Below are 12,698 nucleotides of genomic sequence, written 5' to 3' on the forward strand. Positions count from 1 at the left end.
TGTCAATTGCTTTGGATAGCTATTTAGTAATTAAGCCTCCTTTTACTTCCTTAGTTACAACAAGTTTTTAGGAACCAAATCCTAAATTAACTTGGCAAAACCTAATCTTTTGTCGCTTGAAGAAAGAATTTTCATATTTCAAATAAACATTGCGTTTAATTACATACAAAAGAGGCTCTTTCATTTTATTCTTTTGCTACTCTGACTTGGTATATTCTGGTTCCATGATAATATGACATAAAAGAATATAACATAAAACAGAATGTAGTTACTATTAGCAAAATCTACTTGCAAAAGAGCCTCTCTTTCTAGTGAACAGATTGAATATTCTATAAGAAAAAATACAACATATAAATCTGCAAGATATGTTGAAAAGAGAATGTACTCACTGTTAACGAAAATTACAAGCTGCCTTTTTGTACAGATTGTTCAATACTAATTAAGAAAATATAAACACAAAACTGTTTTCTTTTAATACAAGGGGCTGCACCTGATCTCTCCTTTTCTCACAGGTTGCCTACGTACCCCGGGCTAAGCTCCTATGGGGATCAAGCCCAAACGTAGTTCTTTACATTAGTATAATTCTTTACATTTGTAAAATTCTAATCAAAACTAATAATCAGCATCCTTCAAGCTAGTAGCTTTCTTCTTTTGTTGGATCTGCAATTCAATAACTTTATTGGTTTTAGCTTATCCATCTCCGTACTATTGCAGAAATCGTCAATTAAAGGATTACTTTCACCAGCACAAATACCGAATAAACAAAAACGGGTTGAGTTCCTTTTTCCTTGTCCGCTCACGAACAACAACATTATCATCAGATGAAAGAAATGGATGCTTTAATAGCATATCAGCAGTCCATCGCGATCTCGGCTCCTTAACAAGACACTTTTTCAGAAAATCTTCAGCCTCTTTTGACAATCTTTTGTTCTGCAAATCCGGTGATCCCATTCCAATTTTGCACAACAGATAAACAACGTCGTTGGCTTCACTGCAATCCCACATTGTCTTCCCTGTAACCATCTCAAAGACAGTGCATCCGAAAGCCCAAATATCAGCTTCAGGTCCGTACTCGTTATCAAGAACTAATTCTGGTGCCATGTACAAAGGTGTTCCTTTGAGTCCGTGCTTTCTTTTCTGACTCTTTACTCCTCCAACCTTCTTCGCAAACCCGAAATCAGCAATCTTGGCAACTTTTTCCGTACCCACAAGAAGAATATTATCTGGTTTAATGTCAAGGTGAACGAAACCTCTTCCATGAATATGACTAATCCCTAAGAGAAGCGATTTCGCGTGCTGTTTTACCTCAAAATCTTGCAACCCTTTCCTTGAATTTTGACCAATCCGATCAGCTAAACTTCCACCAGACGCGTACTCGAGCAACATGTTGTACAATATCTTCCCATCTTCTTCAGTAACATCAGCTCCGAAACATCGAATAACATGATCACAATCTTGAAACTCATGTAGCAATTCTCTCTCTTTCTGTAACGACTTTGAATGCGAAAACAAGGCAGATTTTACTGCGATTGTCGACGGAATATCAACGGATGAGTTTGTTGTCGTTGCTGAAGTGACGATACCGAAACTGCCTCTTCCTATAGTTTTGCCTCTCGTCCATATTATTGGATCGCTAATCGCCGCCATTGAATCAATTTTTCTCTTGCTCTCAATAGTAAGTCGATAACCTGGTTTTTGTTTTGTTTTGGTAACTTTCTGATATATATTGCTTTACTTATAAGTTATATATTAGTATGTAATATAATTTACTTGGTTTTCCTTTTCCCTATTACGTGTTTCTTGAATTACAAGCTAGGTTTTTATTTTAGGGCCGACAAACTAAAGCTGTAAAGTTACCAAAATTTGTTTTTTTCCTCTATTGTAATTTGTAACAAATTATTTACCACTTTTCCAAGTAATCTGACTAATAGCTGTTAATTAACAGGTACAAATTTGATGAGAAGTTCAAAACTTCAGTTAATCATTAAGGAAATCACGGCTTTCACAAAGGGCTCACAAGACTATTTATTAATTTTCCAACGTCATTGTTCACTTGTGAACAATTATATAATAAAATATATCAATGTAAATAGAGGGAAAAAACTTGAGCTCCTAGCAGGATAAAGGATGACAGTTCAGTTTCAATTGCTACGGTCAAACATAGAGCAAGTCTTAATCCCAAAGCGATACGAAAAATTAAAATCGCGATTAAGTTGCGACTCATGAATCAGTTCGGCCACTCATAAATAGCATTTGAAATGCGACTTATAATATGCCAAATGCGTCTTGTAAGTCGCAACTGCAACGAAAAATCGCAACTGACAAATGCGCCTTATAAATCGCAATTGTGGATATGCAACTTATGCCCTGTAATATTATTCTATAATGGTATTTTGTATATATCTGGTATTCCTTTAAAAACAACACACCACTAGAATTCTTAATCCAAAACGTACACATTATGGAAAAAAAATCTGAGTACTCTTTCTCACACTTGAGGAAGGTCCTCTTGCATTTTGTATAACGGTCCATGCTTGTGACGGATATTGCACATGAAATGATTGGACATTCATGTCATAAATTAGGTGATTCGTCACGATTGACATGACAGTTAATGTTAATTGTAAAACATATTTAAGTTATAAGAGGAGGAGCATTTTAATCTGCAACATGGTAGTCTGAGGTAGAGAAACTTCCATTCTACTCCGGCTGCATGTATACAGTGAAATATATAATTGTACTTTACGAAGTGTAATTAAGCTAGTACGTACAAATGAAATATGTTGTGAATACCATGTTGCTTTGCCATTTTGACATGAAACGTGTGATGTGAATACCTTTGTTTGCTAGGGAGCCCCAAACAAAGGATAAAAAGACATTAGAGGCATAGGAGAGCACTCTTTTTGTTTCCCCTCCTATTCAGAAGGGACTACATTGACTCTTGCGAAAGCTTTTTTTTTCTTTTTTTTTTTCTTTTTTTTAGTATTTTGGTGGCGCCAAAAACTTTATCAAGTATACATCATTGTCATATCGATTGAACCCCTGTTTACCCGAAAACGGTACAGTTGAATTTGTTCGTGGTTTCTAGACAAGTAAATTAATTTGATAAAAAAAAGTAATAAAATAAACTAATGAAATATAAAATACTTAGCCTTAGAAAGATGGAACGACAGAGCTAATAAGTCTGTGAACAGGATTTTCGGGCACAACAATGATAAGATCAAAGGCGAGAAAGTAAAATTATATTAAAATGCTTATATAGAATGTAGTGCAAGTTAACCAGAAAATTTCCCCGCTACAATGATAACAGAACTCACTATTTATAACTACGTCTAGGAAAGGAAGTTCTAGGATTAAGCCCTTCTTTAATGTCAATTATGAGGGATATTGATGAAGATCTAACGTTTAGACATAAATGCCAATTTTTTTTGTAACGGGCCATCATCCTTAATGCTGCGGAATATTCTGTATTAAATATTACCGGGCGCAAAGCATTTAATACTCTTTTTATGATCGTTATTTCTTCCGGCGACAAGCGGAATAACCATGTTTGTTGATCATCCCCATTTTATATTCCATGTGTCCCTCCTTTAAGCTGCCACATGTCATGTCGTATTTTTCCCTATACAGATAATCCCCCTGCTTTCCGGTGACACAATTTTGAGTTACCGAAAAGTTGGTAGAAAGCATATTTTTGGCGGAAATTTCTATAACTCCCTTTGAAATTTTCTGTCAGTTGATTAGATGCACGTCTCTCCGCATTTAATGCCTTAACCACGCGTCATCCCACGATTCAGCACAACTTTTGCCGATTATCGAGGTAATCATGGCCATGAATTTAGCCGGCAAAATTTTACTTATATGCATCCTCATCCTCTTATGTACTTCATAATTTCTCAAACTTCTAATTTGCATCTTTATTTCCCAACTTTTACCTGATCTTCTTTGAACCATAAATTTTCCTTCCTTCTATTCCAATGGCTTCTTCTTCAAAACGTGCTAGTTCTTCAAAGGGCAAGAACAAAACTGAGGATTCCGTTCCTCCAACAGTGGGTTCCATCATCCCAAGAAGGCTTAGTACTTCGAAGGATTTAGAAGAGAAATTTCCTACTGCTAACCCTCGTACATGGTATGTTAGTAGATACCCTTCTTCCATTCATTGTAACGACCCGACTTGTCGTTTTAAGAATTAATGCCTCGTTCAGCGACTAAAGGTATCGAGAAGCTTCACAATATGTATTATGACCCGCGGGTGTGGTCGAGTTTGATTTTCGGAATATTCAGACTTAAATTAAAAGAACAATTCTTATTTAGAAGCTTAAATGAAAAGAGTTGACTGGAGAGTTGACTTTTGAGCAAACGACCCCGGAATAGAGTTTTGATGATTCCAATAGCTCCGTATGATAATTTTGGACTTAGGAGCGTATCCGAAATTTTTTTGAAAGTCCGTAGTGGAATTTAGCTTGAAATAACGAAAATTAAATTTTTGAAAGTTTGACCGGGGAGTTGACTTTTTGATATCAGGGTCGGAATCCAATTCTGAAAATTTGTATAGGTCCGCTATGTCATTTATAACTTGTGTGAAAAATTTGAGGTTAATCGGATGTGATTTGATAGGTTTCGGTATTGAATGTAGAAGTTGAAATTTCTTAATTTCATTAAGCTTGAATTGGGTTATGATTCGTGGTTCTAGCATTGTTTGATGTAATTTGAAGTTTCATCTAAGTTCGTATGATATTTTAGGACTTGTTGGTATAATTTGATGGGTGTATTTTTGGATCATTGGTTGAGGGACTAGTAAAGTTAAGAAATTTGGGAGTTTGACCATGGTCAATATCGGGTTAAGACGACCTCTTTTCAGTATTTTGAGTGCGCAAGCAGGTCCGTAGCATGTTTTATGATTGAAATTCATATATGGTTTGTGTCCGGGATGTTCCAGATGAGTTTCAAGGTGGTTTCGGATCATTTCGGAGAAGTTTGAGTTAGCTGGTTTCCGGTGAGGTACTGTTCATTCGCAATTACGAAAACACTGTTCATTCACAATTGAGAACTATTTATCGCAATTGCGAAAACACTGTTCATGGGAGGCACTGTTCATTCGCAAATGCGAAATTTTTGTCAGCAAATGCGAACCTAGGCAGAAACTTAAGGATTAAAAATCTACCATTTCTTCATTTTCGATTGGGATTTTTGGAGCTCGGTTTTTGGGTGATTTTGAGGATTTCTTCACGACTTCGACTGGGGTAAGTATTCTATATCCTAAAATGATTATATATCATGAATCTATGGTTATATTCATCGTTTAATTCAAATTGAAATGGAAGAAATCAAGTTTTTTGAAAACTCTTCCAAAAACGAAAATTCAAGATTTAGAGGACGATTTGTTGTTGGAATTTGATAAAATTGGTATGGTTGAACTCATATCGGAATGGGTGATCGGATTTAGTGATAATTATGCCGGGTTCCGAGAGACCCGCATTGACTTTTGTTGACTTTTTAGAATTAATTTTTAAGTCGGCGTTTTATTATCCGGAATTATTTTCGATGAATTTTAATGAAGTTATACAATTAATTTGGTTAGATTTGAGCGGTCCGAAGGTCAATTCAAGCAAGAAGGCAATTTTGGAATATCGACATATCTTTAAAAAGTAAGTATCTTGCCTAACCTTGAGTGGGAGAAATTTCCCTTAGGCATTGAGTCTTATGTGCAATTTGTATAATTGAAAACCATGTACGTGAGGTGACGAGTACGTACTTGGTTTATATGTGCAAATTACATTGGTTCAAATCTTTAGACGCCCTTATGTATAAATTGGAAATTATTGGCACTTATTAAATCCTTCTTTGGTTGGATTTGTTTTTATATGATGATGTGGTGTGATTGCCTCCTTGATTTTTATGTGAATTATTATTTTGTTGAGTTGTTCACTCCCAGATATATTTGTTACGATTTTGTGCACATTATGATCGAGCCATGGGCTCCTTATTGTGGAAAATAATGTATTGTTGAATTTTGTGGCAAATTATAATAATTGAGCACTTGATGTGCAAATCTATGCTAAATTGTAATATTTGAGCACTTGATGTGCAATCTGTGATAAATTGTAAGCACTTGATGTAAAAATCTGTTATATGTTGTAATATTTGAGCACTTGAGGTGCAATTTATGAGATGTGATATTGGCACGTTATATTGTTGAGAAGTTTTGTTCGGGTGTTTGCACGAGATTTCTGCCGTACTATTATTACGATTGATTTATGCACATGCGGCGTGACAAGACGGACTATATATATATGTGTGTGTGTGTGGGGGGGGGGGGTTGCGCATGTGGCGAGATATGGTGGGAATATTATTATGCGCATGTGGTGAGACAAGGCGGGCATTTACTTTATTATTGCGCACGTGGCGAGACAAGGTGGGCTATGTTGGAAATTGAATTGTGATGATTTGTGATAGCCTGGTGGCATTGTTGTTTGTTGCATATTTACTTTGGGACTACGAGACGGTACCTCGGGAGATCCCCCTGTCTTGCATATTTACTTTTGGGACTACGAGGCGGTATCTTGGGAGATCCCCTGTTGCGCATTTACTTTTGAGACTACGAGACGGTATCTCGGGAGTGCCCTTTGTTGACATCTCTCTATGGTTGTACTTGTCTTTGGTTATTTTGTATTTCCGTTATAGGTTAATCCTTGTGATCTGCCGTGATGTATTATTTAATTTTACTATGTGTTTGTATTCTTTGTTGTATTGTGTTGGCTTGGGCTTTTTAGTAAGAGACTTTGAAGATTTATATTCCTGGGTTTTACCGGTTTTTGATGACTGAGTTGTTTTAAATAAAAGAAGTTACTATTATATTTTAAATTAATAAGTTTTACATTTGAGGCAACAAATTATCTGATGTTTTATTTAAACTGAAATGTCATTTTTTTTACTCAAACTATTTCTAAAATAAGCTCATTTCTTTGTTGAATTCTTACTTGGTTTAAAAATTATAACCTTACTTTATTGAAAATAAATTAATCGTGCGGATTGTATTTATTGAAATATTTGGCACGAGAGTTGTTCGTGCGGTTGTGATTAGAGATATGGACACGAGGTACCGTGAGAATATGAAAAGGGGCCGAGAATCGTATTTTATGATTATGATATGAGATATTTATTTGGAAGAGTTTTATATTCGAAGGATACTTATTTGAAGAAATATATTTGAAGGGTATTTATTTGAAGAGATTATATGTGAAAGACTTGTTTAATTGGTTGTTCTTGTGTTTCTTATTTGTCTGAGTAAAAATTATTGTGTTCTTGGCGCCTTACTATTTATAGCACTAGTGGATTATTGTTGCTATCACTGCTATTTATTTTCAATTATTTTAGTATGGTACAAGTTATTTGACTAGTGAGTGTCTTGAATGTACCTCGTCACTACTCCACCGAGGTTAGTCTTGATACTTACTGGGTACCGACTGTGGTGTACTCATACTACACTTATGCATATTTTTGTGCAGAGCGAGGTAATGTGGAGTCAGTTGACCGATCACTAGCAGTATGGAACTTGCTGTGGAGACTCAAGGTAAACCTGTTATTGCGTTCGTAGGCTTCGGAGTCACCTTTTGATATTGTATTTGCACTGTTTTATCTCTATTTCAAAACAATTGAATTTATAGGCTTTCTAGTAACTTAGTAGAGCTTATGACTTGTACTACTGTTTTTGGATTGTAAGTATGTATAGAGATTCATATTTCGTATTTGTCAGATGTTATTTAATATTGTTATTATTTCACTAAATGTTAGGCTTACCTAGTCCATAAGACTAGGTACCATCACGACATCCTACGGAGGGAGATTTGGGTCGTGACATTCGCCTTTCCAGTATTCCTGCTGTGAAGGAGGACTGCCGCTGCCCTGAGTTAGATATTATTGCTCCTGATTTTTCAGAGAGAGTGACCCTTCCCAAGGAGAGTTTAACATATTTATTCACGTATCCCTTTACTTTGGGTGCATTTTCTTTGAGCGGAGAGCTTGATTTCGTAATTGCGGAGTTTTGCCTTCGCTACCAGGTGTGCTTGGCATAGGTAAGTCCTTTAGTGTAGAGCATGGTCACCTGCCTTTGGTGTTTATGCCTGGAAACTAGAGAGGAGCTAACCCTAGCTCATATGATGAATCTTTATTCACCCAAAATCTACAGCGGGGGAATGATAAACTTTTGCAACTGTGTCCATCATGCTTTGCTGTCTAGCATGGACGATGACAATGACCGTGGGTGGATGGATGGAATAGTTCGTTGCAGTTGCCACTAGTGACATTATTCCAACAACGGCTTCATCCTTTCCGGTTTCTTGGAACCACTCTCGTAAGTTCTCTTTAATACATCTTTTCTTACTAAATATTCTTTCATGCTTGTATTGATCATTCAACCTTAGTTTGTTATAGAGACTAGATCTATACCACCGGTGGTAGAAGGCTTGGACCGGTGGGTTCAGAAGATCTTGGACATCACAACGCCCGAAACCCGTTTGTGGAAAGATCTATCTCTTAAATACGGGTGGAAGGCCAAAAATCATGGTAACTTTAATTTACCTTGTTTCCACTTTTTGTATATGAAGAACTTGGTTGAACCCTTCTGACTTGCTCACGAAATTAGGTCTACCTACGGGCTCAGTTGATGTCCCCGATGAGGATGTTTTCGCTGACCCTACTGATGCAGCGAGGTTGCTTCAGGAGGCACTCACTCGAATAGGCATCTCCGGGCCTGCTCCGGGCACAAACCTTTCTTCACGGAGGTCCCGGCCAGAGAACAAGCAACCAAAAAGATGGTGACTGGTCCTCCTTCCGGGCCAGTCATAGACACTGTGATGATAGATGATGATGAATAAGCTAGTGATGAGGGAGCTTCTCTTCATAGGAGGCGACTATCCTTATCATCTCAACAAGATGCTAAACTTGTTGAGACAGTCATACCAACCGAGGATGATATCTCGTCACTTTGGGGAGAATTTGATTTGGTAGATAATGGCAACTCCCGTTCTCAGGCCCCAATTGTTGTGCTCGGTACTGCAACCGAGTCCGTGCCATATTTGGTTTGCGAGCATCAAACAACCAACACTGCATTTGATGCAGCTGTTTCACACTCTTCAACTCCATCAGTTTCATCTCCATCATCACCATCACCAACAAATGCTCCACTCTTCAAACAACGGTTGCTACATCATCTCCATCGGCCACACCTGACCATGAAGAAGGTATCCCTCCTCCACAGTCCCCAGTTCATGGGAATTTGGGGTAAAATTATGCCTCCTCTTCTGAAGATCCATAGAGGAGGAAGAGTGTTACCCTTTCAGTCTACACCAGGTGTAACTTGCTTTCAAGGATGGTGGAACTTGCTAACTATCTGAAGCCTTTGGCTTCAGAAAAAGACTAGGAGAAGATCTAGACACTCTCTATGGAGTGTTTGTTGAAAAATGCTATGCATAATGCCGCAGCAGTGCGTTATTTTCTTTTTCTGTTATTTCTTCTACTTTTGAGCAAATATACTCTAAGTTTTACATGTTCTTTTTTGTAGGCCAACTTCCTTGCTTCTGAGGGCTTTCAAAGTTTGATTCGTGAGAAGGAAGAACTTACTTTTGAACGGGATCAACGTTTGGCAGAACGGGACCAGACTATTCTCGGCCTCTCGGAACTGGAAACCAAGGCTACCAAGGCCGTTGTTTTGGAGGCCCGTTTGTAGCAAAGTGAGCAATAAGTAATAACCCTTAGCCAAGAAATTGGGCCGCTGAGGGTTAGATTTGATGAGGCCAAGGCTAAATGGGCAGAATTCCAAAAAGACATTCTTGCTGCAACCGATCGTGAGGCTGCCTCTGCTGAAAGAGTGATTAATTTGGAGCCAGCTTTGAACTCCAAAAATGAAGAGCTTGCTGCTGCGGAAGCGAAACATGCCCAGTTGGAAGAGAAATACAGGAAAACTATCGAGCATAATAGGCTCTATAGTTCAACTGGACGTGATCTTGATGTCAGTCTCAAATCTGCTAGGTCCGCCCGAGAAAACCTTTTTGCCAAAATTACTCAACTCAAAGAAGAGCTCAAGCGCCGAGAAGCTTCCCTCATTGTTAAAAAACCTTATTCCATGTATAACATGAGGAGAATAAACTTAGAAGAGGCAAGACTTGATCATTGACATTGATGCCAAAATTGCTAAGGCCCGAGAGCTTGAGTTGGGTGCAAAAAATGGACTCCCGATGCAGTCTGATGCTCCAGGTTCTTCTGATTCTGGTTCCGAGTTTTTGAAAACTGAAGAGGGATCAGAAGGTGATGATGCCGAAGACCAAGCTGGGGATTTTGCGGTACTCACACGGTTGATATAATGTTGGTGTTCAAGTTTTTCCAAGTGGCACTGAAGAAATTTTAAAGTATTTCTTGTGGGATGATCGTGTATGAGTGGGGTGTTAGACATTCGGGCGGAGGAGATGGAATCAAATATGGTGATTTGCGTGTTCTATGGATTTGGATATTGGTATTTCTCATGAGCAGATTGTTTCATGGTTGTGGACTGTGAAGTTGTGTCGTCGCTAGCCAGATGATGAAATGTGTTATGATTCAGTCATTACAGATTTTCGGAGGGATTTTTTTATCTATTTGTGAATAACCTGAGTTGATTTGAGGGTCTATAGGTAGGCCAAATTAAGATGTGTATTCTACACCGAGCCGGAGTAGCTGGCTCCATACTACTATCATTGAGGGATGTGTCATCCGGTTGATGTTGAACTTATTCGTGTTCTCAAATGATCTGTGAGTTACTCCTTTATGCTACGAGGAGTTGTGATTTATTGGTTATATGCACAGATGGTGCGGTTCTATTTGAGCTTTATAGCGGAATTTGAGTGTGATGAGTATTTGGGTATTACATGATCAATAGCGTAATGGTTATGTCCTTTCAGGTTTTGTGTGGTATTTTTGTCAATTGCCTCTCCGTCGTTATTAATTTGGAGCAGGGTGGCTCGGGGTATATAATATGAACCTCGTGTTATAATCAGGTGATGGTTCTACGGTGTATAATGAATTTTCAGCATTTCGTTGTGGAGGTACTTGTTAATCTGGCAGGGCAGTTCTCTCATTTGAGTCATTTTCCATGACTGGGTACATTTGAATTGTTGCGTATTAGTGCACGGATGGCACGAGTTGTGGCTCCGAGTTATATTGGTGCGGTATGTCTGTGAAGCAGTTATGTTTAGTAATATAAGGTCATTGGACCTGGAATGGGTACTATCAGGTTTAATTTCGGTATATTCATGAGTATAATATTGAAAGTCGGCTCAGAAAGTGATTATGGTTCCGGTTGGAGCGAGAGACCTCCATGACTTGTTGGTCTGATAAAGGGTTACGAGATTCTACGTGTTTCTTTTATTATCAATAGTGTACGAAGGTTTTGGGATGAGGTTTGGTTCGATATGGGTTTAATACTAGTATGCGGTTGGTTTTGGAGTAGTCACTACGATTAGGAATGGTGCTATGAGCATACAAGTTGTGTAATATGCTGGGTGATTATATCCATGGTTATAGTTATAGCTATATGAAGCTTATTCGGACTTATAAAGTGTGTAAATGTAAGATTCGTATCTTGAAAGAAATTTTAAAGGTTGGAAATTAAACTCCAAGGTTTATTGGCAAAGCTTAAATTAATGATTTTCAGTTGCATTGTGTAGTCAAGCCTATGTGGGGTAGGGTGACGAGGGTTCACCACCGGGTACGTGTGTGGTAAGATGGAACGGTGATTTGATGGCTTGGAAACAACTCTTGGCACGTTCGAGGACGAACATATGTTTAAGTGGGGGAGAATGTAATGACCCGACCGATCGTTTTAAGTATTACAACCTTGCTTCCCCTTTTACTGCTCAAATTGTACTTTACAATTGTTATGTGAATTGCCGGGGTAAATGGTTCGGGTCCGGTGAGGTTTTGGAATGAATTGGAATACTTAGTTTTAAGGTTTAAAGCGTAAGTTAAAATAGTGACCGGATATCGACTTATGTGTAAACGACCCCGAAATGGAGTTTTGATAATTCCAATAGCTCCGTATAGTGATTTTGGACTTAGGAGTGTGTCCGGAAAATTTTTTGGAAGTATGTAGTGGAATTTGGCTTGAAATGCCGAAAGTTAAATTATTGGGAAGTTTGACCGGGGGTTGACTTTTTGATATCGGGGTCGGAATCCGATTCTAAAAATTGGAATAGGTCCGTAATGTGAAATGTGACTTGTGTGCAAAATTTGAGGTCAATCGGACGTGATTTGATGTGTTTCGGCACAAGTTATAGAATTTATAGTTTCAAGGTTCAATGATTTCGAATTGAGGTGTAATTCGTCGTTTTGATGTTGTTTGGTGTAATTTGAGGCCTCGAGTAGGTCCGTGTTATGTTATGGGACTTGTTGATACAATTGGTTGAGGTCCCGGAGGGCCTCGGGTGAGTTTCAGACGGTTAACAGATCAAATTTGGACTTAAGGAAATGCTGGAACTGCTACCTACTGGTGTGATCGCACCTGCGAAGATTTTGATCACACTTGCGAAGATTTTGATCGTAGGTGCGAAGCCGCATGTGCGTGAAATAAGCCGCAGAAGCGGCCAAGAGTGGGATTGGGCAGTGCTCGCAGGTGCGAAGAATTTGCCGCATCTGCGAGGCCGCAGGTGCGAGGGGGAATGCGCATC

General features: G+C 38.4%; 1 protein-coding gene across 1 annotated transcript; it reads right to left on the reverse strand.

The window, feature by feature from the left end:
• Nucleotides 1-421: 421 nt before the first annotated feature.
• Nucleotides 422-1,692, reverse strand: LOC104097201 (mitogen-activated protein kinase kinase kinase 20-like). The gene is made up of 2 exons (XM_009603743.3): nucleotides 770-1,692; nucleotides 422-735 (listed from the first exon to the last, which is right to left on the reverse strand). Exons 1-2 carry the CDS (start codon nucleotides 1,645-1,647, stop codon nucleotides 630-632), a joined length of 984 nt encoding a protein of 327 aa, XP_009602038.1. The 5' UTR covers nucleotides 1,648-1,692; the 3' UTR covers nucleotides 422-629.
• Nucleotides 1,693-12,698: the final 11,006 nt, after the last annotated feature.

This window comes from Nicotiana tomentosiformis, chromosome 3 (assembly GCF_000390325.3).
Source record: "Nicotiana tomentosiformis chromosome 3, ASM39032v3, whole genome shotgun sequence".
Taxonomy (NCBI): domain Eukaryota; kingdom Viridiplantae; phylum Streptophyta; class Magnoliopsida; order Solanales; family Solanaceae; genus Nicotiana; species Nicotiana tomentosiformis.